Below are 26,474 nucleotides of genomic sequence, written 5' to 3' on the forward strand. Positions count from 1 at the left end.
GAATTTCAGCGATATTGTGAGAAACAGCTGGCTTTCTTCTTCCTACATAACAAGCCACACACGGAGTGTCCTTGGGCCACTGCTGCCTACTCTTTGCAGATTTCACTCGTACAGATTTCACACATGTAGGGCCCAGTCAGCTGCGACTCTGGGACGTACTCATTGGGTTGGGGAGGGAAAGAGGACTTTATGTGTGACTTCTGTGACCCGCCATTGACATGGCCCACCAGTGCTTCCCTTCCCTTCCCTGATACCTGAGCGTGTCCTGGAGGTTGTTGCCTCGTGATAAAGAGATGGAACGGAAGAAGCCCTGGACAGCAGGGACGGTGTACAACAAGAGGGTTTTAGACAAATCCTGTTGGAACACACGTGTGTTAGTGACACTCTTGCCCCAGCTTTCTCATCTGTAAAATGGGCATAAAGGCACAGGAAATGGTATCCACTTCAAAGAGTGGTTACAAGGATTAAGTTTTTCATATATAAAAAGCCTTTAGATCAGCACCTGGCACCCAGCAAGCACCCAGCAATGGCAACGCTGCCATGACCGCTATCAACTTGGGCTAACGGCAGCTTTCTGAATGGGGTGGCGAGGATGTGGGGCTAAGGCCCTGAACATGCTCATCTCTGGGCTTGTCAGCTGCCCCAGGCTCTGAACTGACCGCCTCGGGGAGTCGGAAGGGGAGACAAAAAGACAGAGGGTGGATTCTGCGGGGCTCTGTGCTCAGAGTGGGCCCGAAGATGTGCAGGCCGCCCCCACACAGGTGCAGGGCGTTAGGAGAATGAGCTCAGTCACGTGGGCAGCATGACAAGGACCTCATTCTTCAGCACAGGGGCTACGTCAGCTCCCCAAATGCAAATATATATACAAAAGTACTGTCTCGAGCAATGCTGGATGGCAAGCCACATTTCCTAGCTTCACCCGGAGCTTCAGAGTAGAGCCTCGGGCTCCTAGAAGCCTCCATCCTTCAGAGCACCTGGCTCCTGGGTCAGTCCTTGATGGGGAGGAAGGAAGGGTACCTCAGTGACCTTCTTCTGCAGAGGAGACGGGGTAGGGCTGTTCTCCGTGCTCTCGGCCTCGCTCTCGCTGTTGCTGCCCTCAGTGCTGGTGGCGGTGGCGGTGGCTGTGGCCGCCGTGGTGGCGGCAGTGGCCACGTTGGTGATGTTGGCCCCGCTGGCATGGCGCAGCTTCTTCTTCTCGTCGCGGGCTTGGTTCTGATGTTTGTAGTGGAGCACAGCCTCAAAGTTCATCACTGCCCATGCATGCCAGGCCTGGAGGCGGGGGTGAGAGGACAGACACCGGGGCTGTGACAACAGCAGGGGCAGGAGGCTCGGGCGTCAAGGGCCTCGAGGGCCGTGAGGCTGCAGCTGAGGAAGAGCGCGCGCTGTCCTTTCCTCAGTGTTCAGTACAGCAAATCCTCATTTCACGGAACACTTGGGAATGCGGCGTTTTACTTAATCCAATGTGATTCATTCTTTTTGTGGTGTATTTGCTGTATCAGGGACTGCGATGAGTGCTGTGGGCAGGGCAGGGTGGCACAGGAAGAGGAGCAAGCCATGGGACTTGCCTCAGGGACCTTCTAATCTAGTAGGGGAGGTCATTCAAAAACCTAAAGACAGGCAGGATGTGACTGAGGCAACGAGAGACAGACAACAGGAACGCCAGGGATGGGCTGGGAAGGCTTCACAGAGGAGGGACTTGGGGTCGGTCTTCAGCAGCCTTAGACGGGCAAGGAGGGCACAAGAGGGCAGCAGTGAGGATGTCCTGGCAGTGGAAGAACAGGGACACAGATGCAGAGTGGGCAAGCACAGCACAATTCACAGGAAGCAAACAAACAGCTGAGACTGAAGCTGAGGGCACACGCGAGAGAGCAGTGAGGGGAAGCCTAGCAGAGCAGCAGGCTCAGACCATGGAGGGGCTGGTGTGTGAGGCCAAGGACGTCCCATCTCATTCTGCAGGAAACAGCTTTTAAAGATGGGTTAAAAGCTAGGTTTCAAAGATTCCTTCGGCAGCAGATATAAAATAGATTATTTAAGAGAGTAGAGGCTCAGGGAGTGAGGGTGAAGGTCTTAACCAGGCCAGAGGACAGTGGGGAAGGGGACACAATGAGAGCATAGGACCACCAAGGAGGGTGACTCTCCGTCATCATTCATCCCGCACACCTGGCTGGGGGCTGGTCTGAGAGCCAGTGCTCAGCGACTGCTTGCCAGAAGAAGCCTTCGGTGCTAACTATTCACACCTCTGAGGTTTTGAGCTGCAGTGATGCTATGGAATAGCGTTGCCTGGTGTATAGAGCATGAGGGAGAGTTTGATTTGGGACCTTGTATGTGTGCAGTGATAGCAGGACATTAAATAACCCACTCATAGTTGGACTTTCTGAGTAATCAGTAAATTCCTTTGCGTCCCTTGCTAAAAACCTTTAACATAGAAGTGTCCACTTCCCCAGCTAAGCAGAGTAGATTATAATCAACCTCTATTTGATGAATAAGACTCCTACAATGACTCAGGTTCAGTTTTCCCGAGCTTTTGTCTATTTGACAAATACCTCTTATATATGTACTATGAGCTGGGGGTCCCACAGAACAAGATAGGAAGAGTCCTGCACGCATGTGGACTAACACTCAGCACTGATGGTAAAAGATAGCACAGACCCAAAAGGACTCACACTAGGAAAAAACTAAAATTAAAAGTCCTGGAGCCAGATTTTAACTTGTGATTTGTTCCTTTCTGAAAAGTTGAATGAAGAAAAGTCATCTGGTTAGGGCATAGTTCTAATTAGTAAGGTTCCAACTATTCAAGGGTTCACGGGACATATTCTTCCAGCCTCGGACTGAAGCTGTCTTAGAGAGAAGAATTACTGCAGCTTTCACAAAACGAGCATTTTTCAGATCAGACTGAAGCATGCGTAAAGCAGCATAAGAATTTCATTGTAGATGCTTCTATGGTCTTTCAGATGCAGGTTTTGATCTGAGAGGAATGAATTCACATGGCGTTAGTGGGTTAAGGAGACACTGGGGAGAAATGAATGACACCTGTCACACCACGCAGCTCTCACCAGGAGGCCCCTCAGAAAAGACAGAAAAACATGAGAATGTGTGCTCTCACCAAACATGTATACACCCAAGACTCACTCCTCTCCCAATCAATCACATCTTTTATACATTTTCTAATTCTGTTTATCTTCTTGAAAAACTTCCTACGATATAACAGGATGTTACCCAGAGCTTTCCAATAAAAACAGAAAGTTCAGTTCTTAGATGAGCAGCAGGCAGGGATGGGAACCACAAAGAAGCTGGGAAGGAACAGAGGACCCAAGGGAAGGTAAAGTCCCAGAGACAAAGCATGTGTCCAGATGCTCTAGGAAAACAAGCCGCTAAGAGTCTATAAGACAACAGCATCCCCAGAGCCACGCACACATGGTGTAAAAAATCTTTTTCAAGTAAAAGAGTCTATCCATCTTTCTGTATCAATTAGACTTGTAAAGGGCCTCTGACAAACTGGCTCTCAGCCCTCAAAGATGCAGCCCAAGTCATAAAGCCTTCGCTGTAAAGCATGCGCGCACAGGGGTGCACAGGCAGGCGTCTGGAGGAGGCAGCAGGAGGCCAGCCCGCTCCCGTCCCTGGGTACCTTGTACCAGCTGCGGTCGTGCTCTGTGGCGGCGCTGTAATACTGCAGGACCTTGGGGATTGTGCTCTCGTTGATGCCCTGCAGGTTCAGCTGCCACTCCCCGAGTTTCAGGAAACATCTGAAAACAGAGAAACAAGGCCCCATGTTGCTCCCTCCTCAGAAGAGCCCTTCCGAGGAGAATAACGAATTACGTCACAGCAGCACAAAAGCCGCCCTGATGTTTCCTCCTACTCCCGGGAAGAAACCATCAGAATTCTCAGCCACGTGGAGGGAAAAAGACAGGCTTTGGGGAGCCAGTTTTTAAGCGGTGGTCTCCCCCTCTTGCCTGTCTTTCAATGCCAGCATCAACCAGGTACCTGGCACACAGAGGTCTGAGTGGACCTGTCTCCCTCACATTCATTTTGGTGAGTGGCAGCTGCTGAGAGTAATTTTTCTTACTGATTGCTAGATGGCTTGTCCCTTACTTTTTCCTTCTCCTCCATTCTTTTTTTTTTTTTTTTTATTATTATTATTTTTTTTTGGGGGGTACACCAGGTTCAATCAACTGTTTTTATACACATATCCCCATATTCCCTCCCTTCCTTGACGCCCCCCCCCTCAAGTCCCCCCCACCCTCCCTGCCCCAGTCTTCTAAGGCATCTTCCATCCTCGAGTTGGACTCCCTTTGTTATACAACAACTTCCCACTGACTATTTTACAGTTAGTAGTATATATATGTCTGTGCTACTCTCTCGCTTCTTCTCAGTTTCCCCTTCACCCCCAGCCCCCTCCCATACCTCGAGTTCTCAAAAATATGGAACGCTTCACGAATTTGCGTGTCATCCTTGCGCAGGGGCCATGCTAATCTTCTCTGTATCGTTCCAATTTTAGTATATGTGCTGCCGAAGCGAGCACTCTCCTCCATTCTTGATGTGATAAAATTACCAGCTACCATTTACTGATTGCTGCTCCACTCCAGGTACTGTGCTAAAGGCTTGATGTATTCCTTCCATTAATCCTCACACCATCTTATTCCACCCTAGGGAAAAGGAACTCTCACTGTCCCCGTTTTATATAATGAGGAAACTGAGGTACAGAGAGGTTAAGTAACTTATCTAAAGTCACACATCAAATTAGCAGCATATCTGGCATTTGAAAGCTAGGAGTCAAACTCTAAAGCCAGACACCAGGAGAACAGCACACGGGTGCTCCTGAGCTGCAGGATCCTGGGAGAATAAGTGGCAGAGACTTTGCAGTAGCACGATTTGCTGGCTGCCTGGGACCCCGACTGGAAAAGGTAAGAGAGATGTAAGCAACCGGCTGCCCCGGGGAGGCTTGAACACGGCCCTGGCGGCAGAGGCTGCTGACGGGGCAGGGCTGGTGCGCAACGGGCCCGGCTGTGGGGAGCTCACCGGGCCATGAGCTTGTGCAGCTCCTGCTTGTGCTGCTGGTCCTCAGTGGCGATGGCGTGCTGGGCTTGCTGCTGCATGGTCTGAACGAAGTGCTGCATGTGCTGGAAGGCATCGATCTGTAGCAGGACAAAGGCACAGGGAGCCACTTGGCACTGGGCCCGACCTCAGGGGACAGGAACTGCTGTTCACAGGCACCTGAGCCAACCCTCTCCCAACAGAACACCCTAGAACACAGGGTGAGGACCCGTAGGATGGAGGACCAGGGCATGATGCTGAGAGATGGCTGGGCTTTTCAAGAAAATTCATATTTTCCAACCTAAGTCTTAGCTCTCCTTGGCCAACTGTAATTACTAGCTTAATAAGCCTTAGAAAAGCGCCTCGCCTGACTACCCCAAATAACAATTCACATGAAGTCATCTAAGACCATCGATTCCTTCACTATCAATATATTGCCCTGTGGGAAATCAGGCTTATGGGGAACTGTTTCAGGCTAGGAAGGCTTTAGTATCTATTTAAAACACTGTGGTACAGTGGAAACTGGCACAATATTGTAATGCAATTACACTCCAATAACAGTCTGAAATAAAAAAAAACCACCACCAACAACAACACTGTGGTACCCTGGACACCAGCATAGCAAAAATTACAGTTTAAAAATTCTGACAGATCCTGTGATAACCATAACGGAAAAGAATATGAAAAACAATGTGTGTATATGTATAACTGAATCACTGTGCTGTAGAGCAGAAATCAATATAACATTGTAAATCAACTATATTTCAATAAAATAAATTTTGAAAAATCTGATAGAACCCTCAGTACCCAAATAGAACAAAGATATGGGGTGAGGCCCCCCCACACATACAAGTGGAATGGGGGCACACCAGCCAGGCAAGCATTTAGTTGAGCAGGGTGGCCGAGGGCAGACTCTTCAGAGTGTGCTCAGGCAGTACATCTCTCTTTACGCTACGTGATTTTATACAAAGTGAGCAGATGGCAACAGACACTGGAACTAGGGAAGAGCAGAGACAGAGTCAGAGATCTGGAAGTCAGTCACAAGCCACCTGTGTAGGTCTGCCGTGTCCACGCACACCAGCATCGTGATCCACGGGGTGCACACTCTTTAAAGGGCTCCAAGGTTGAAGACAGAGCACACAGACATCGAGAGCTCAAGTGGAAAAAACGGTGAAATCTAAATCTACCAACACAGACAGGGGAAACGGCACGTGACAGAATGTGAAAAAGAGAATGTGTTCTTTGCTACAGAACAGGAGAGAAAAAACCCAACACTTCAAATAAGTAAGGTCAGAATGATCTCGCTATAGTAAATCATATGAGTCTCTCTCTCTCTCTCTCTTTTAAATAGAAACATGTCAGTAATGATAGCCCTGAAGGAAAATGGAATTCCCTGCTTTGGGGGCCAGGATCGACCCCAGATACTTTTAATTTATCAGGGATTAATTAATTAATTGGCACCGAGACAGGGCTCAACCCAGAGGCAGAACACCACGACAGCAATGCACCAGGCTGCCAATGCACGCACGAGGACAGGGCAGACACACAGATGTTCTGAGTTAACAAGACACCTGTCTCCCTCAGACATCTACCTTCAGAGATCCACTCCTCATCACTGGCTTTGAAAAATGAGCTGTATTAGCCTCTCACACCTGGAAAGTGATAAGTGTTCCTTTAGTTTTTCTGCTATGAGAAGTACACTGACTAGACTTAAATCTGATTAGGAAGAGAAAAAAGTATTGGGAGGGAGTCCTTAAATGATCCCTCATGAAAAAGGTGGAAGACAACTTAGTGTGGTTAGTGTGTATATCAAGCAGGTGAGAACTGAACTAGGAACTCAGATGCCAGGTGCTCTTCAGAGCCCACAGGCTGTAACTGACTGCCCAGACACAAAGCTTAACCTCTCTTCGGGAGACTCAAGAAGAACAAAACAAAAATTGCCCAAACTGGGGAGGCTGGATGTTAGTGTGGATTTGAAGCCCAATGTTAGGCTTAGTCAGTCTACCCAGCATGGGAGACTCTAGTATCTTTCTACTCTGTGGCATGGAGGCAACTTATTTCCAAGGAATTGAAAATGTTCTATTAAAAACCCCTTTTCTCCATCCCCGGGAAGTGAGGAGGGGGAAAAACGATTCTTTCTGTCTTACAGACGACAGACTGCTTGCTTGCAGGCAGGGGCTTCTCTCAGGCCCAGAGCGCGAGCTGGGCAGACTGTTCGGCTTGTGACTGCCGGGGTGGTTTGTGGGCAAGAACTATGTTCTCGGCTTAGTGAAATTTCACAGAAGGAACCAGCCTGTCACTAGATTCTGTGAACTGCCTCATCTAGAAAAACAGTGGACATACACCTGTTGCCTGACATCGTCCTGCAGCATGGGCTCTGCTTTTCCCCACGTCCGTCTGCCTCAGGCAAGGCAGAGAATACGACCCTTGTTTGTGGAGGAAGAACGTGATGCTCAGAGAAGTAATGTGACTCCTTCGATGGCACAAGTATTACTAAGTAGCAGTCAGTTTTCTCGGAATAGCTCCTGAACTCTATGAAGATGTGGCATCTCTAGCTCCGGGCTTGAAGTTCAAGCACTGAATTTTAAATAGATTTCTAAATCTTTAATCCATGTGGTTTTATGGTCTCCCTCCAGAATGTGGGCTCCTAAGAAAGGCCCTAATCTGTGGAGACATTGGGCTGTGGTCCTATGTTGAAAGAAGCCACTCCTTGGTTGAAACATTAGCCAAAACACTCCTTCTGCCTGCCTGCGGCACGACATTCAAAGACTTGGAGGCTTTGCATAGGAAGGAAACCAGACTGCTCACATCCAGTGCCTTCTGTTTTCCTCATTTGCCTGGAGGAAGGTCAGGCTTTGAATCAGAAGTGCTCTGGCCCAGGAGGCTCACAGAGACTAAACAAAACAACCCCTCCCAAACAACAAAAGAAACCCCCCCAAACGGCACATTTGGAGAAGGACACTGGCCGTTACTTTGGAAGTACGCCCCAATCGAATACCCAACGCCTGGTGCAGGGCTGTGGCTCCCACTCTGGGTGGCATTCAGAGTCACAGAAGCCAGCACCCACGAAAGAAATCAACTTCTAGGCACAGTCCAAGGATCTCCCCAGTAAGCCTTCAGCCGAGACCTGACTGCTACTTTATCACATCTTCTACAGCCACGCCTCCAGGGTCTGCTCTGCATTCCTCTCTCACCTCAGGGACACTGTGGGGACAACAAGGAGAAGAGAGCTGGGACTCCCTCCTCTGTTTCGTAAGGAGGATGATGAGGGAGCCAAAGCATGTGCTGCTTTTGCCCCCATGGCGTACTTTTCGTTACTCATCACCATCATCGAGGGAGACTGTTCTAAAAAATAAAAACAAAAAAGAAGCCACATCTCCTTCCCAAGGACCTGTCGGTAAATAAAGTCAGAGGAATTCTACATTGGCTTCAAGATGCCTTTCCCCACTGGTTTCAGCATCACACTCTGGGTGTTGCTGCTTTTGAATCCCAAATTGATGAAAGGAGAGGAGACGAGAAGTCTGAAAAAACACATTGATCTTATGAAAGTTTCAGTCTGTGTTTTCACAAACATGCTGCTGTTTGGGGTACTTCTCTTAGGGGAAAAAAGCCAAAAAGTACTACCCAGAAATTGTGCTTTTTCTGTGTTTCAGCACATTCTAGCTGCTAATAAACAGAACTGTGATTACATTCATTGGTTTGGTCAATGGTATACGTGCATCTCCTCAAATATGATTCACTTTTTGAAATCAGGCCAAATAGCCTCCTGACAGGAGCGAACTCCCTGACATGGTGGTTTGGATGCTGCTTCCTTTCGGGCCTGGAGGAGGCAGTGAGAAGCAGATTAGGCGAGCATTCTGGAGAAATGTGGTCTACCGCTGGCTTCGGGTACAGACCTTGCGAGCACTCTTCCACATATTCTTCATGTAGGCATAGGTCACCTGGGGGTGGACTGTCGGCAGAGGATGGTCAAGTTGCCGAGACGGATCGACTCCCAGGAGCAGCACTAAGGTTTTATGAGCAAGAGCCTTCAAAACAAGAGGTCGGGTCACACACAGAACTGACCGGGAGCACCGCTCCCCCTCAGTACCCCTCCGTGGTGGGGACACGCACCAGTCTGCCACTCTTGCCACACAGGCTTGCGTACTTGAGCCAGGTCCTCATGTCCTCGTGAGGGCTGACCACGAGCGAGCGCACCATGAGGATCTTCTGCCAGTCCTCCACGATACGCTGGCAGCCCTGGAACGTTCAGAAGCAAGGATTAGAGACCTGCTCTGCCGTATGTTAACCCCTCGCAAGCAACAGTGAAACCCCCCCTGAAACAAAAAGAGATTCATTTTTATAATCTCATCTTTCTCAAGTGGAGGGTGCCATGAGTGAAACACCTCTTACGAACTTCTCAAAGTTCGAGAAGCCGCAGAGCAAGGACTCTGGACCCTGAATCCAGTCCATCCACTTACTACCTATGTGACTTTGGACAAGTTACTTAACCTCTCTGTGACTGATCTGTAAAGTGAGATAAAAATGGTACCAACTTCACAGGGCTGTGGTGAGGCTTAAATGAACTAAATTATTTAAATTCCTTTTCTGGGGCTTCCTAGGTGGGAGAGTGGTTAAGAATCCGCCTGCCAATGCAGGGGGCACAGGTTCGATCCCTGCTCCAGGAAGATCTCATATGCCATGGAGCAACTAAGCCTGTGTGCCAAAAAATATATAAAAAAAATAAATAAATAAATTTCTTTTCTGGATTGTAAATCATGTATTTTTAGCTTTAACTTTTTGCTTCAGTCTCTCTGGTTGAAGATGACTATCACTGACGAAGAAAATAAATTTAAAATGTATCATTCAAAATTTTAAAAACTAAGTGTAAAATTTTAATAATTAAATTTTCAATTGATGTTGTTTGAAAGTTGGTAGCATTTATATTTCTGAATTTATTAGAGCCTAAACTTGCACTCAGATATTAGCCTTGTCTTTCCTCTTCATTTTTATTTGTCTCAGATCAAAATCTGCACATAGAAGGAAAAGGGCCTCATTCATTCACACATATAAATTCTTTTAAATCAAAAAGAAACAAACTGAATTAATCATTATCGAAGGGGCTAAGCTAATTTTATATCAAAAGATTGTTGAGAATAGAGAGAGCCTCTCCTCCTCCACCTTCTTGAGAAGTCAGAGACAAACACCAGGGGAGATGGGTTTCTGAGATCTATCACTTCATCACAGAATTCCACGAAACCAAACGAGCTGTCCTCCACGGATGTAAATCTAAAAGTCTAGTGACAATGGCTGCGGGCTTTTAAACATGACAGGACATAATCTGAGCCTGAATAAAGAACCCAAGGCAAGAAAAGACCCGATGCAAGTAAGGCTGACCTCTCAAACTGCCCCACGGGAGCCACTGGCTGGGGAGGTCAGTTTAATTGATCGTAAAATGGCAGTCTTCCAGCCCAGGCAGCTGGCTGAGTGTTCTGACAGCAAGCCATCCACAACAGCCCAATTCCTACCACAAAGTTAACGCTGTATTTTTAGGCCTTGGACCATAATTTTCTGTCTCATTATGTGTAACAACAGTAATTTGGAAAGTTAGAAAAACAGAGAAAAGTACACTGAGTGATGGTTTTGGTGACTTCTCATCATCTGCTACTTTCTCCTAGATGCTGAAATCACTTGGCCCCTGTGAACCAAAAAGCATCTTGCTGTCTTAAGGTAGGAAAATCATGAAGGCCTAAGATGATGATGGTATCTTGGACACAGTAAAGTCAAACACGGGTCCCTCCTCTCTTAGACTCATTTAATCCACTCCCCTTCCAAGTCTCTATTTGGACAAAGTCCCACTTGTTACAATGGCAGAAGATTCATCAGATCTCAGATTTGGAAACTCTTCACCTCATTATAGGCATGAAAAAAAAACCAGGGTGTGTACAAGTCAAGTGGGAAATTCTGGCTCTTGGAAGTCTTCTCTGGGGTTCGATAGACAATTTTCCACCAAAACATTCACTGGGCATTTCATAATTGCTAATAAAACATGTGAAAGAACTGCATGTGCTCGTTTCAGAGCACATAGGCGATCCTTTGCCCCGCTCTTTTCCTTTCCAATGAAATATGCCCGGAACTCCGTGGACAGGAATGCAACTTGGAGTCAAAAGACCCTGTCACAGCCTACTGAAAAGCTGGAAGTACAAACCTCGACTGGTCTGGGGACAGAATTTGGAATTAGGTGTGGACTGGGTGAAGAGGAAACAGCTTACAATCGAGGAAGGTTGATTATGACAAGTAGGGGGACAAGTGGCTTCTGGAGCAGTGAAGGCTTTGCCGACCAACTTTCCCGCCTGCCTACTCGAGGAATGGGAGAACTGTCCTTTCCAAGAACACTTCAGACTCCTGACTCCCGGATCTGGAATTGACAGCTCCTCATGCTAAAATGCTCAGAATGTACAACGAAAATACTGATGGAGGACTTGGAAAAGTTTCTTGGTGAGGGGAAACTTCCATGGAAAAAAGTCTGCATAGAGATCAAGGGATGACTCTGACCTGAGGAACTGTAAGCGGTAGGAATTAGTAAATGAGAACACCAGGCCACCCCCCATAAAGGGCCGGATGCAGGTGGCCGGCAAGTGCATTTACAGCAGTGGTTCTCGGCATCGGCCACATCCTGGAGTTATCTGGGAAGGCTGAAAAGATACTGATCCTGGGTCTATCCCCAGAAATTCTGTTTATTTGGTCTGGGAAGTGGCCTGGGTGTCTGGAGTTTTAAAAGCTCTCCAGGTCATTCTATTGTGTAGCTGAAGTTCAGAACCACTGATTTTGAGGTCAAGATTCTCAACTGGCTGCCCATAATGTCACTTATTACAGATATTTTCTTTTGGGAATTCCCTGGCGGTCTAGTGGTTAGGACTCCACACTTCTACTGCAGGGGGCACAAGTTTGATCTCTGGCCGGGGAACTAAGATCCCACAAGCTGCACAGTGTGGTTTAAAAAAAAAAAGACATTTTCTTTTATTCCTAGAGAAGGGTAAAAGGAGAAGGAGGCTGGAAAAGTGGTCACCCTCTCACAGCTGCGCTCTGAACGCACACTGAGCCACTGTGAGAGGCAGGCGGAGGCGGGGCGGGCTCGGTGAGACACTTTACCAGGCTCACCTGTAATCTCTCCCACCAGATTTGGCGGATGATCTCCCGGCGCTCGGGGACAAGTTTGTACTGGATAACCTCCTCCAGCTCGGAAAGCATGTGGCAAGAAACCATGGCCTGATGGAAGCAAATCACATTCCAGCTTAATACAGCATGAACAGTCCGAAAGCCAAGCCCCATTTCAATCATTCCTTCTGGTTCCACAGGCACGCTCTCAGCAGCCTGTGTGTCCTCACGAGCCCACTCTGCAAAAAGAATTGAAATGTGCTTTCAACTCTGCACCTTGCAGATGGTCCCCACTCACCCCATAAGCCCGGCTGTAGCTCTCTCCTGCCATCGCAGTTAACTCGGCGTCCAGCAGGTCCCGGGCTTTGTCGATGCACTAGAGAGAAAAAGAGAAGCCCTGGAACTGAGCTGAGGACTTGGGAGCTGAGGGCAGGGCTGTGATTTTCGGGCTTCCCAACCAGCTGCAGAAGTTCCTGTCTCACTGACATCCCAGTGACAAAGATAAAAGTTCACTGAAGTAGGGAAGAAACCTTCTACCAGATTTGAAAACTTAAAGATGAACATTATCTGATTTCTCAGAAAAGACAGAAATGTCTGGCAGCCAAAAGCTTAACATCTTAGATCTTGGATAACAAAGGAAGGGAAATGGGCGCTTAGGAAACAGAATCACTGTGTTCTTGCATCTCAAGAGGACAACTTGTGGATCTACCTTTTTTCAACTTCTCCTTGCTGGGCACATTGGTAAGAACAGATTGTGCAGGTACTCAAATGGCCCAGGTGGTTGTCTCTGGCTTTTAAGTACCCTGTCCTCCTGAGGGAGTGACTCTGAAACTGGCAGAAGAATGCCCAATCCGCTCCATGTAAATGGGACGTGAATGGCCCAGGTGCCTGGGACGTGAACGGCTCTGGTCTCAGTTCTCATGGTGTAAATCAGAGCCCCGGGGGATGCCACAGGACTACAGCTTGAGTCTTCTCTGTTTCATCAATTAAAACCCCTGCACGTGCAGCTTTTCCTTTTTTGAATGTTTAAGGTTACTGACTACGTCCCCGTCCTATAGTGCTTAGGTCATTTACCCAAGCACCGCACACAAGACAGTAGGGTGCCTGACAGGGCGGATGTGATTACCTCATTATTTCAGCCTGCAAGTCAGCACAGGATTTCCAAATAAAGAGCTAGCTTTCCTAGAAGGTAACCAGTGTGTGACACACCTGCGCAGCCAGAAGAACCCTGTGACTGATTTCTGCTGCAGAAGGGGGAGCTCTGCTCTCTGAATCCTCCTTCGGTGAAACGGTTTCTCTCCACCGCGAGGAATGCTAAAGCAACATGGTAAAAAGGATGCAACGATGACCCAAGAAGCCAGCTCCAAAAGCAATCTAAGCGGTAACTTCCAGAGGACGCGTGCCTCTCAAAGCAGAAAATGGCCCTGGCTGATGTGCTGGGAGTCGTCTTCTTACTCAGCCTTATGCTCCAAAGCCATTTCAATGCACCCACAGAGCCAACGCCAGAGCTGAAGAACAACAGCCTATTTATACAGGCCTCGTGAGCCTAGGAGCTAAAGCTGACAGGGCACACGTGATTACCTTTTCTTTGCTAAGTGGTCTGGGTACACGTAGGTTTTTACCTGTTGCGCCAGGGAGAAGAGGTCCTGATGCAGCGCCAGCACAGCTCTATAAAATGCCCCGTCGTGGGTGTCCCGAGGGATCATACAGGTGTACTCTTCCATGCTGTCCCACTGACCTACACACACACACAGAGAAAAGCATTAGGGTGGTCACCTTGCTGGGCTAAAGGCAGCATCTCAAATAGGCCTTGTCATTGTTACCTGCATTTAGCTTGGGGTTCAAATAGGACACACTTGAGCCTGATGTATGGGAATCCTGCAGAGAGCCTCTATGCTCTGTGAGGTTGAACAAGCCAATTTAACAAGGCCACATCTCTTCTCATGAGAGATGGCAGGAGCCCCATGAGCACAGGTCCACACGTCAGGAGGGTGTAAGGCAGCACCTCGTTAACCTAGAGAACTTGCCCGAGTTTCTCTAGGCAAGACGGAAGAGCTCTCTTCCTACCAGCGGAGCATCTCACAGTTCAATGGTACCTTGGAAATTACATATCCCCCTAACAACTGATACGGCCATTATCTGGACAGGGGACAGGATGAGACGAACTGTTTGCTTGTCTCACTCTGGCAGTACCTTTGCCTCAGAGGGAGGAGATAAATATTTTAAGAGGCTCTGTTACCACAGAAAGATGGGCTAGGTCATAGCACAGTAGTCTCGTATCATGGCAGACTGCGGAAATGGTGGCATCTGGGAAGAGATGTTCACTTCCCCTGGTGGGGTGAGCATGTATCAAATGCCAGCATTTCCAAGACCATCTGCAGAAAAGATACCAGCTTCATTAGCTGCAAACTGCAGGGTCACCGATTTTACGAGGCCTTTTCCTGCCTTTCACTCCAGACCACCGGTGTGTCCATTCTCTATGCCTCTGGGCAAAAGCAAATAACAAACGATGACTCCTCAGGAAGCAATTCAGTTTTGAAAAACATTCTGGATCCAGCTCAGAGCTCGTGAAAGGGAAGGATACAAGCTCTGTGACTCAGAGGGTGGGAATGGAGGTGGATGTTATGTAACCTCCTCTGGACTCCACAGGTGCAGCTTCCACCTGGGACATCCATGGACCCTTTCCCCTCTGATTGAGAACATCTCTGGAACAGACACTGGTAATCCTCTCTGCTAGGGCCTGATGTCAGAAAACGACCCTTGTCTGTGGGGATTAAAAGGAAATTGCTGTTGCTGTGGACATTTTTGTGCCTACTTTCTTGCATACACATGCTAGAGTTTTTGTTTTATTTTGTTTTTGTTAAATCAGGTTTCTTGAGAAGAACAACTGTGTTAGCTTTCTGTAAAAAAAAAAAAGGAAATTGCTGCTTGAAAACACTCAGGGAGGGGGAAGAAGTGGCTGAGGGTTGGGCAGCAAAGAGGAGAACAGAGAAAACAAAACGTCAGGATGTTTGTAACTAACTGCTGAAGAAGGTGAACAGCATATATAGTTTGTTATACTATTCACTTTTATATTTGTTGGGAAAACTATAATAAAAGTTCAGAAATAACAGGAGACAGACAGCTGACATCTCTCATGATTCCTGTGGGATAAAGACATGTCGGTGGAGCTCCAGCAACCACTGGATCGTGAGGCGGAGGCCCTGCGCAGGGCAGACATGTGGAAAGAGCTAATGCTGACAGAGCCAGCGTGCAGACGGACTTCACTACATGTCTCAAGTGTGATGCCTGCTCACTGTTTTCCTCGGCTTCCCTGTGAAGAGCCGTTATTAGACACATCCAACAAAGGTAACGTCGTGAGGCTGAAAGGACAGATGGAGGAGGTAGAAGCGGACATGAACAGCTTTACGCTTCTATAAGCCTGACATCTCTGCCAGCAGCCACAGCGCCGTAGTTTTCAGATGTGAGCCCCCAGCCCTACTGTCCGCACCTTGACTGGGTACCTGCGAGGGGAGCCTTACCTAAACCCCACGCGGCTGCGGCAGCCATCCGGGCCATTTTGGCTTGGGTCTCATCGTTAACCAGGGTCCACTTTTCACAGCACTGCTGGTGGAGCTGCCCCCTGGAGGAAAAGAATTATATAGTTGGGTTATCTGAAATCACCTCCATCTTTCTCTCTAGCCCTTAGGTGAGCTGGGGGCTGCAGAGGAACTGGATGATAGGGGCCTGCCCTGAGCCGGCAGCCTTTAAAGAAAAGGTACTTCTGACTGTGTGATATAAATTGAGAAGTGACCTGCCATTTGTTGTTTCTAGGGCCTGGCGGCTCATAATTTGTCTGAGAGCGAGTTTCTCTATGATAGAGACCATGTCTAACTTGATGTGACGTGAAATGTGAACATCTGGCCCCCTTCATAAATATTAAATAACTTTTATGCCAATGAACTCTGGGCTCTTTCCCTTTGGCAGGCCTACAGAGAAAGCAATCGGAAGAGACACATCTGGACATTCTTTTGGGCTCAAAGCTATAGGGAGAACTGGCTCCTAAAAGTGTTATACAAATGGCTGCAGTCTGAAACTCAAATGAAATCAATCTGCGTAGACGGAAGAAGGTTCTACGGCGGTCATATCCACTAGAAGCCCAGATGCTGCTCACTCTCAGAACTCCGCACAGCTACCATGAGTGTGGGTGTGACTAGGAGACACTGAGATACGTCTGTACTCAGCAGACTCTGATACACAGGGAGAGCAGAAGCCCTCAAGAAGAGATGGCCTATTGGCTGTTAAAACTGCTGCCCTCCCAGGGGAAACTGAGAAGAAGCGGGAGAGTAGTACAGACATATATATACTACCAACTGTAAAATAGTCAGTGGGAAGTTATTGTATAACAAAGGGAGTCCAACTCGAGGATGGAAGATGCCTTAGAGGACTGGGGCAGGGAGGGTGGGGGGGAATCGAGGGGGGGGCGTCAAGGAAGGGAGGGAATATGGGGATATGTGTATAAAAACAGTTGATTGAACCTGGTGTACCCCCAAAAAAAATAAAATAAAATAATAATAAAATAAAAAAAAAATTAAAAATAATTTGTCTGACTATTTAAACATTTAAAAAAAAAAAAACTGCTGCCCTCCCATGTTGCACTTCTGAGTGAAGGGAAATAAAACTCTGCTACTGTGCAAATATGAGCCCCTGCTTTCAGGTGAGCTTCAAGACTCACCTAGGAGACTCCTTAATCTTTCCTGCTTTCTGAAAGAGATGCCGCAGGATGTTTTCACTTGGTATTGGGAATGGAGTCAAGAGAAAAGGTACAAGTCCCAAGTGGCCCAGCTCAGAAGCCTCATGGAACATGAGCTACACTGCACTATGAGGTGACATGGGGGGTAGGAAGTGGGGAGGGAGGGATCCGGGCTGAGCTCACCAAACAGCTGACTGGTGCCCACATCTAGGAGCACTGCTTGGGGCCATCATCCAGCATCGGGGCCTGGCAGTCATTACCTTTCCCTGTCTCTCTGGCACACGATCAAGAGAGTCAGGGACACAAGCATTCCAGCTCAATACACAGCCAAGATAAACAAGAGGAAGTGGGCAGCCACTCTGCCCTGTGCACTCACTGAAGCTCAGTGACAGCACCTGCACGAACCTCAGCGCTGGTTTCCTGCCATCTGAACCTAGAGACCTTCACTCTGGGTCCTGCTAGAGGTACCTTAGGGCAGGAGTTCTCAAATTGCATCATAATCCCCCCAAGGGCTCCTTACATAGACTGCTGGGTGCTGGCCCTTGAGTTTCTGACTCAGGAGGTCTGAATTGAATTGGGGCCTGAGAAAGTACATTTCTAACAAGTTTCTAGGTGATGCTGATGCTGTGGTCCAGGGGCCACAGTTTGAGAATCACTGGCTCCTCTGGGCAGCACTGTTTTGCTGGGGTCCTGCCTGGAGGTAAAGGAAAGCGATTTTTGAATGGTCCTTCCAACCCTAGAATTCAAATTTATATAGCTGGTAGCCACAGGCAATTCAGCCCCCTCTGGTGTCCCGGCAAGACCCCCATTTCTGCGTTGTGGGTCTGGGGTTCAGCTCTGCTCGTCATCTCGAGGCAGGGAGCGAGTTCAGTGTGAAACACCACCAGCTGTTAGCTCCAGAGACAAAGCAGGGAGCAGCACCAGAGCAGCATCCTGAGAGGCGGCCCTGCCAGGAGACACGGGCACCGCCTTCGAGCTGTGGCTGTGTCAACAGCTGTCGGAACGTGGTCAGTGCACACAGAGGCCGGGTTCCTCTCCCACGAACATGTTACAAATAAGAATGCAGAGTATCCTGAGTCCTAGCTCTCAAAGGCAAGGGGAGAACAAAATCAAGTAAACAAAAAGTATGAGACTGTCTGTGGGACGACCACTAGGAGGGTCTTTGACACCTCTCACTGACACCAGGGAGGACTGGGTAAAAGGCCTCCAAGACTCTGACTTTCCCACTAGGGCAGCAAAAAGTGGAGTGAGCGTTCTTCGATTTAGAACACCTAAGTACCTGGTTGTCTATGATCTCATTCCTGAGGAACCTGTTCTTAAGGATCCAGAGGCCACATAAGGAACAGTGTGGGGAGGGGGTTTATTTACTTAGGTTCATGTGGCTGGCTGCAGGTGTGGCCGGGGCTGGGGCGCTGGGGGAGGGGTGGCTTGTAGTTTAGCTCCCGGAGGCAGATGAGCACAGAGAAGAGGGTCTTAGCTCACAGGTAACCCTGGATCACTCCTGAGGGCCACTTCCGGTGAACACCTAACTCAGGCATGTTCAGGATATACACTCAAAGCAAAAGCAATTTAAAAACTGCACTCTAAATAGAACTGACTGAATAAATCGTATAAAACCCCTGCATACGATCAGGAAAAGAATTCTGCTTCTTTCATCTCTTTTTCAAACCTCTTAGCCTGCCGCATTCTTAAAGCCCTTGGTCAGCACCACTAGCCACTCAGACTTTATAGGTAATTATAAACCTGGAACGAATCCAAGGGCGCAGAGGTAGACGGCACTGCATAGAGCAAAGTCAGGAGACCGGACGACCCTGCTCTCGTGAGATCTCGGGCAGGCTGTGTCAACTTCTCTGAGCCTCAGTTTCCCAACTGTCATGCAAGGAGATCAGACAAAATCGCGTCTAAAGTCTAACACATTCAAGCCCCCCCCCCTACTTAACCCACCTAAGGACAGTGGTTGTCTCTAATTATGAAAGGTTTCAAGGAGGAAGAGACAGTGCAGGTGGACCCTGACAGACGGGAGGATTTCAAAAAGCAGAAGAAGAGGAGGTGAGCAATCCAGGGCACTGAGGGAGAGGAGGGAAGAGGAAAAAGTTCCGCGGGTTTGGATGGCCGTTCAATAGCCTTTTGGTTAAAGTTCAAACTCCTAACTTGGTCCACAAGCCCCACTCGATCTGGCCCCTGCCTAGCTCCCCTGCCTCACCTCTTACCTCTTTCCCACCTCACATCTGACCCCCCAGCCTCACTGAACTTTCTGAACCCTTACACAATAATGTGCTCGTTCCTCCTCACTCTCCAGGTCCGAGTTAGATATCACTTCTTCCTGGAAGCCTTCCAGAACCCTCCAAGCCAGGATTAGGGTCCCTTCTTATATCCCACAGCCCTGGGCTTCTCCTTTATAACTGTATTCACTCTGTGCTAGAGCCGCCTGGTCGTCTGCCCTGGAAGCGCTCGTTCACGCTGCATCCTCGGGGCCTCGCCCAGACACTGGCAATGAGTGTAAGCGCTCAATATGGCTGGCCGGCTGGCCGGCTGGCTGGGGACTCAGTCCCATATGCAGACAAAGCTGAGATAATCTGCTCGTGGGGAGGCAGTACGGCGGCACTCTGTTCATTACTTAAACCTGTAGTTAAACTAGTTCGTGACTGTGGTATGGCATTTCGTTTTAACTATTTAAAAAAACTGCACTTGATGCTTGCAAACAGAACAGGGACCATTTTTCCTTCAACTCCCCTAACAACTGCCCAGACCAAGACCTAGACAAGTGTTCTCAACCAAGCATTACTGCTGCTTCCACCTGGAATACCCTTTCCCTCTCTGCACTCCCCTTCACCCGTCTCCCAACCTTACGCCTTCCTCCAGGGAGCACTGCAAGATCGCCCTGCTCCCCACTTGGGTCGTTCAGAGCTGTCTGCTCAGACCACTGCCCCTGTCCTCTCAGGCTCCAGTGACTGCCTGCAACGTGCTTGTCTTATCAGCCGCACAGTGGAGGAGGCCTTGTTTTTTGTGTCTTTTTTTAATCTCTGGAGCCTGGCGGAGTGCTGAGCGTGCAGTAAGCATTCTACAAAGGTGAAGCACCTGAAGAAAGCAGTCATCTGTTCTTCTTTCCTAAAATCATTAGCAAGAGGTAATAAAGAAAAGAAAAAAATCAAGGTTGCAGAGTAAAAATGTGAAGTCTTCATTAGTCAGTCGAAGTCAAGAGGCAGAGAGAAGGAAGAGGTGTAGATCCCAGCAGCACACCCATACCAGTCCTGTCCTAGAGCATTACAAAGTGAGAGAGAGAGGAAGGAAGGAAGGAAGGGAGGGAGGGAGAGAGGAAGGAAGAAAGGAAGGGTCTTTCTATTTAGCACTGAGACAGAACAGGATTCCTGGGAAAATACCAAGTGAAACAAAAGTGAGGGTCTCAGGTGAGAACTCTGTTTGGAGGAAGCCTTTCAAATGCAACTGGGCCATCACCCTGCTGCAGCTCACCATTCCCCCAAGGCCTCGAGGCAGCGCATGCGGCCCAGCATCAGCTCTGGGTCGTCCTTGTTGGTGTCCATTTTCTTATCATAGGCCACGAGAGCATCCTCCCACTCATGCAGTTTCTCATACCAGGTAGCCTGGATTTCCTGCCGAGTGGAAAAGAAAGAGAACTGTTGTGAGGCCCAGAGAACACAGGGGTGCATTTTTTAAATCCACAGACTCTCTTTCCTGAGTGTGCTGTGCTGTATGCGTGACACTCAACCCATCACAGTGTGCCTGGGCTTTGACTGAAAAGGACTTCAGAATATCCAGAGGTACGTTTGGTGACGGTGGGAATGCTGGTTCCTTGGCACAGTGAGGGAACAACCTGGGATAACCTGAGAGCAGATGTCAGGCCATGCTTTCCCCCCATCACTTCCAGCCCAGACACAGGAGTCACCAGAACTCCAGCATGTGGGGATGTGAGGCGAGGGGAAGTCATTTGGGACAGCAGGAAGCCCCGACCAGGGCTCCTGTAAGGATGCCAAGGCCTCGATCTGCTGGAATGCTGATGGTGCCACATGGCAGGGATGGCAGCTGCTTTCCTGATGAGTCCAGGAAGACCACGCCACAACTGCATATTTGCTGGAGGAAAACAGCTCACTTTTTAAAAGCTCTTGATTCTCTGCATTTCTTAATGCATTTTTAAACTTTCAGGAAATAATTTAAAATACAATATAACACTGCCACTTAAAATTCTTTGGAAAAACCTTCCTCCCTTCTTCTAGAGCCTCCCATCCAATGTTCCCTCCTGCTCAACACTTGGCAGCTTTGCCAGTGGCAGGGGCCAAAGGACGGGTTCCATTACCCGGCAGATGGCGTGCCACACTGCAGTTCGGTGTCGGCCACGTGAACGAGAGGTGCTGCAGTCTAGCAGCTGCAGACTAAGACTCTCTGAATGGCCTGGGGACTGTTTTATGTCTCTGTCTGCCCTCCATCTGCCTCCACCTCAGTCTGTCTTCTGGGCTTCTTCATCACCAGCTTGGGAAACGACTATTTCTCTACCAGGCCAGGGGAGCGGCTCTCCAGGGATTTATTTAACAACAGTACGATCCTGCAGTGGAATTTGTATGATATAATGCAGGGCCCACATTCGTTTCACTCACTACCCTCCTCTCCTTTCTAAATGAAACTCTTATTTGAGTAGCACGTACACTAATAGCTACTGTGCTAAGCTCTCTGAAAGAATCTTTTCTTCTTGAACCTCTGCAAGGAGGTCATTTCTATCTTAGATAGTTAACGTGTGCCTACTTCCCCTTGTTTGTTTTCAGCAGAGCCAGCCCCCTCTGTTTCTCCTGTCCTAATTCGGCGGCCACGACAGCCCTTTCCCCAATGTCTGTGTACAGCGGGGTTTGCCAAAATGGGCTCTGTGGAGGGTAAGAGCACCTAAGCTCCATTTCCCAAGCTCGTTTAGAATTGTGCCACTCTGCTATGCCTAAATACGAAAGAGAAAATTTAGAAAAGAGTGACTGTGGAGACTGTAAAATTAAAAACTCTGAAATTAAAAGCTAACACTGGTAAACTTCCCACTTTGAGTTTCTATACTGGGTGGAAAAGAAACAAAGGCTCGTGGCTAATGCACGGCACACACTGGGTATAAACAAGCAGCAAGCAGGGAGAGCGGTGTGTGGAGCAGGTCAGCTAGGGGGCAGGACACTGAACTGCAATAGACGGCACAAACTATAAGGTTTAAGCAATGACTCACACAAAATTCTAATGAGACTGCTGTTACATAAATTGCGCTGAGAAAGCGCAGGCTCTGCCAAGAAAAAGCAAACCACTGTCAAGCTTAATATGGTTCAGCTACCTAAATATAACAGAAAAGCCACTGTGGGCTTAGCAGTAATCCTGCAGCTAATGGCCACCTTTAGAGCCTGGAGGTGGGGGCACTTTTCATTTAAGGTTGGCACTTTGAGCCACCGGGGTATAAAATCACCTGAATACCAGATGTTTGTGGAATCCTTGTTTCAATTACTGTGGTCTAAGCTCAAAGGATATCAAAGGAGATGACATCTCTGGGTGGGTGGACTACGTTAAGCACCCTCTTTGCTGACTTTCTTCGCTCTGCAAACAAGGACTGTGGCAAAGATGGATGAGACATGGTCCTTTCTGTTTTGTCATCTGTAGATGCTTTCTTAGTCTAGTTACAGATATGTGCTCAAGATGGCAAAATATTCCCTTAAAGGTTTCAGTCCAATCAACCAGCCCGTGTATAAGGCAAAAGCCTCAGAAGTAGTCAATTTTCTTCACTCTAACACACTGGGCTCTTGATTAAGGCAAACCAGAGTAAGTGACCTACATGACTAATAAAAGGTTCCTCATCAAATATATGGACCCAGAACTTCTTGACCTTCCAGGAAGTCAATGTTAAGCTGATTAAGTCGATGCTTTATATATGGCTAGGAAGTTACCCAAGCACACTCCCAGGACTACAGAGAGTAATGGAAACATTTTAATATGGGCCGGGCAAAGATGGCAGGAGGGAAGAAGCTATGTAAGCAATAAAGAAGCAGAACAATCCCTCAATATCAGGTGTAAATTATGGCATATTCTTTCTGGAGAATTAGTCATGGTTTCTTCTAAAGCATGTACTGAGCCTTAACTATACACCAGTGGCAACGCTGGCTGTCGCAGATGACACAAAGATAACTCAGGTCAGGGTTAGACACCTGGGCTCTGACACCAGCTGCCGGGTTCACATCCCGGCTCTGCCATTTATCCAGTCTGTCAGCTCAGGTAAGGCTGTTATCCTGCTGGGACCAGAGTCTCATCTGTAAAATGGGATAACAATAATACCCATTCCTATGGTTGCTGTGAGGACTGAATGAGATGAAGTACATAAAGCACGTAGCAAAGGGCTAAGCGCAGTCTGATAAATACAAGTTATTACTGTTTATTAGATTCTGATCTCTGTTCACCTTGAATATACTCCATATAGCCACTGTCTCCTTCAACCTTAAGAAACAGGTAAGTCAGCATCAGACTGTAAACAACTGGGGAAAAAAATAGGAAAGGAAAAGAACTTTTTCAAGGCTGTGGCTTAGTGCCTCCCTAGCCAGGTGGCTACCTCTTGCTCTTCTAAAAGGAACGAGGCACTTACCAGCTCTCCAAAGTGTTTCATGGCATATTCTAATACCCCGGCAGCTGCCTCTGGCTGCTGTAGTTTATTATTAATGCTGGGAAAACAAAAGGAGAGGTGGTTACACTCAGCATGTCAAGAGGGTGGGAAGCGTGGGGTCATATGTGGGCAGATGGCTCACCAGCATGTTGGGGACGATGTCTTACAGATGCAGAAAGAGCATCAATTATCTATGATCACCCAGGAAGCTCAGCCTGAATGATTTCATCTTCATCTCATACTCCTAATTTTGAAGCGGCCACATTTGGTGGGCAGGAGGCCATGCCTGCTCTGGGGCCCTTCCTCCAAGTAGCAGACTGGTTTCCTTTCAGATATCGTATGTCAGGCAGCACATGTCTATTTTTTAACTAGAAACCTTGGGTCTAGAACCATCCCTGTTGTAGAACACAACCAGATGAGGTACCTCTGAACTTTTAACTACTACTTCTCATCAGTTGCCCTTGGTGATAACAAATGAATAAAAATCATCAGGCTCTGTGGATGACACAGAAGTAGCACTGAGGCTGGGTCATCCACGTCAATGACTGAGAACCCAGCAACAATTCTGACTGCAACCCTGATGGGGCCCATTTCTTTCAAACTCAGAGGCTTCCTTAGTCCCTTTTCAAAGACCATGCCCTCCCTCTGCAGCAGCTGTGAAGGCACGACATCCCAAGTCACTTGCTTGGTCTCTCTGGTGGAGAGCTGCTCTTCATAGCAACACATGACTTTGCTGATGTCATCTGTGGGCAGCATCTGGCCAGTTGGGACTGGAGAACTCTAAGTGTATTGGGACAACTGGACAGGAAAGCTGGAAGGCCTCCTGCCTAGAGTTGGTTCATTGGAGAGGCTGTGAAGAGGTCCTGAAAGTAGGGGAGCTGTAAGGCTCAGACCCTCGTTCCAATAGGAACCTAAGTAAGAGGGTAAACAGCAACTAACCCAACACTAAACATAAGCTTGAGTTATGGAAGGAAGGGAGCGGGGAGGGAGCGGGCTTGAGAAAACCACAGGACAGCAACGAGTGTATCTGTTCACAGGTAGGGAGCAGAATGTGGCTGACCAGCTTGGGAGTCTAGACTGGTTTAATGAGCAAGGATCTCGTTTATTGCCCTAAGTACAAACTGTCTACTCAACTAGAATTAATTTCTAAGTGGTTTTGGGAAATTCCAGGACTTGGGTTCAACGTGGTAATATGGCAAGATATTGCTATTATAAAATATTATTTTTAAAAATTCAAATTCCACCACACTTCTTCCAATAAAACCAAGAGGGAACTGCCCAGAAATCTGATGAACTAGAGAAGTTAACATCTGTGAAAATAATAATCGAATGCCTCATGTTTGCAAGTCACATTTCAAATAATCTTTCCAACCTATCACTCCTTTGACCTCATGCATCCCTGAGAGTGGGAAGGGAAACATATCATTAGTCCTGTTTTACTCCTGGGGAGACCACGGCCTGTGTAGGTAGTGACTTTCCCCAAGGCCCACAATGAATGGGGACAGTCTCCACACGATCTGAAGCAATTTTACCTCTGCCTTCATGGGATTCTTCAGGGAATTAAATGAAATAATAGAGGGGAAATTGCTAAGCAGGTCCTTATAAATGCTTCTCCCTTCATCTGTTTTTGTCCAAGGATAAAAGTTCCTAGAAGCTCAGCTATACATTTGTGTGGAGAAAAAACACATGCCTAAGGTTAAGACTTGAGCCAGCACTAGGAAACCATCTGTGCGGGTTCCAGACCCCTCTTCAATTAGGGCTATTTGAGTCGAGTGTCCAAGCTCAAGGCTCCAGGCTCTGCAACCAGAGGCGCAAGTAACAGACGTCCCTCTCCTTTATTTACAGGTGTAGATGGGCAACCTTGTGTGGGATCTACTGGGAGGACAGTCTGGTGCTTTTGTGTGGGTGCCAAGCAAAGCAATGAGGCTGAATGTTCTCCATAAGTTTTCTGCTGCAGGATTCAGAAACATTTTTAATTTCAAAGTGAAGCTGTAACATCATGGTTTCCTTTAGGAAGCCCTATGAGAGTTTTTCTAAGCTGAGAATGAAAAGCCAAGTCCAAAGGGACTAACTCTACTGCACGCTCACTGTGAAGCAGTTGCCCATTCCTCTTGGCCTCGTGAGTCAAGTGCTCAACTTTGCTGCTCGCTCACTCGGGGCTGGGTGAACTGTACTAATAACTAATATTCCTGGGAATAGACTTGTGATTATCTAGTTTCTTGAGCCTAAATAAAGATTTTGGAAGCATAAGAAGGCAGGAAAAAAGAAAGCCAGTATATATTCTATACATTATGAATATTATACTCAAATACGTAATATATCATATGCTACTAGATATAATGATACAGTCTATATATCATTTTTAGTCCTAATGTGGACTATTGGGATGGCCTTGGGAGGAATATAAAGTGTTCTGATGAGGAAGATAAGGAAAGTGTTCTTTGAGCCAAAAGAAGTTAACTCTAAGACTCAGATGTAAAAAGCCTGGAGTTCTAATAACTGACTGTCTTCCACTCTCATATTCTGGAACATACTCTATTTTCAAGAACAAATTATAAACATTACCCAAACTTGCCTCACTCTGGGGATAAAGCAACACAAAAACAAAAGCAAGCAAAAGGCACTTCCCCTCTACTCTCCCACCTGTTATACATAAAAAGGAGGATTTTACTAGAAACTGCTCAAAATCAGGAAGTTGTGACTAGAGACCTCAGAGGGGAAATACAAATTTTACCTTAATGTTGCTATGGCTTTGGTATACCTCCTCTAAGGACAGACCAACACAGCTCTGCAAACTGAAAAAGAAAACTCATCACACGGCCCCAATGCCTTTAAGAGAAAGTCCAAATAAGTCACCTGTGTAGTACTTCCCACCTGAAGACGTGCGGAGGCAGGTGAGGATGCAGACAGAGCCCCGTGGAAAAGAAAGAGGGGCTGGGCTCATTGAGGGCC

General features: G+C 47.7%; 1 protein-coding gene and 1 non-coding gene across 3 annotated transcripts in view; both read right to left on the reverse strand.

The window, feature by feature from the left end:
- MTOR (mechanistic target of rapamycin kinase) overlaps nucleotides 1-26,474 on the reverse strand; it is a 119,298-nt gene that overhangs the window by 17,451 nt on the left and 75,373 nt on the right. Inside the window, exons 29-40 of one of the 2 annotated variants that reach the window (XM_057696292.1) lie at nucleotides 23,505-23,580; nucleotides 20,372-20,511; nucleotides 15,690-15,790; nucleotides 13,791-13,906; nucleotides 12,467-12,544; nucleotides 12,172-12,279; nucleotides 9,145-9,270; nucleotides 8,928-9,059; nucleotides 5,017-5,132; nucleotides 3,626-3,743; nucleotides 1,018-1,269; nucleotides 255-355 (exon numbers count right to left, since the gene is read on the reverse strand). In XM_057696292.1, the coding sequence (XP_057552275.1) occupies nucleotides 255-355; nucleotides 1,018-1,269; nucleotides 3,626-3,743; nucleotides 5,017-5,132; nucleotides 8,928-9,059; nucleotides 9,145-9,270; nucleotides 12,172-12,279; nucleotides 12,467-12,544; nucleotides 13,791-13,906; nucleotides 15,690-15,790; nucleotides 20,372-20,511; nucleotides 23,505-23,580 (1,464 nt within the window). The remainder of the gene's footprint in view (nucleotides 1-254; nucleotides 356-1,017; nucleotides 1,270-3,625; nucleotides 3,744-5,016; nucleotides 5,133-8,927; nucleotides 9,060-9,144; nucleotides 9,271-12,171; nucleotides 12,280-12,466; nucleotides 12,545-13,790; nucleotides 13,907-15,689; nucleotides 15,791-20,371; nucleotides 20,512-23,504; nucleotides 23,581-26,474) is intronic. The other variant, XM_057696302.1, reaches the window with a different exon arrangement.
- On the reverse strand, nucleotides 4,413-4,519 carry LOC130842269 (U6 spliceosomal RNA). The gene has a single exon (XR_009050390.1). It is a non-coding gene; the product is annotated as a U6 spliceosomal RNA (small nuclear RNA).

The sequence above is a fragment of the Hippopotamus amphibius genome, chromosome 1, assembly GCF_030028045.1.
Source record: "Hippopotamus amphibius kiboko isolate mHipAmp2 chromosome 1, mHipAmp2.hap2, whole genome shotgun sequence".
NCBI classification, from domain to species: Eukaryota; Metazoa; Chordata; class Mammalia; order Artiodactyla; family Hippopotamidae; genus Hippopotamus; species Hippopotamus amphibius.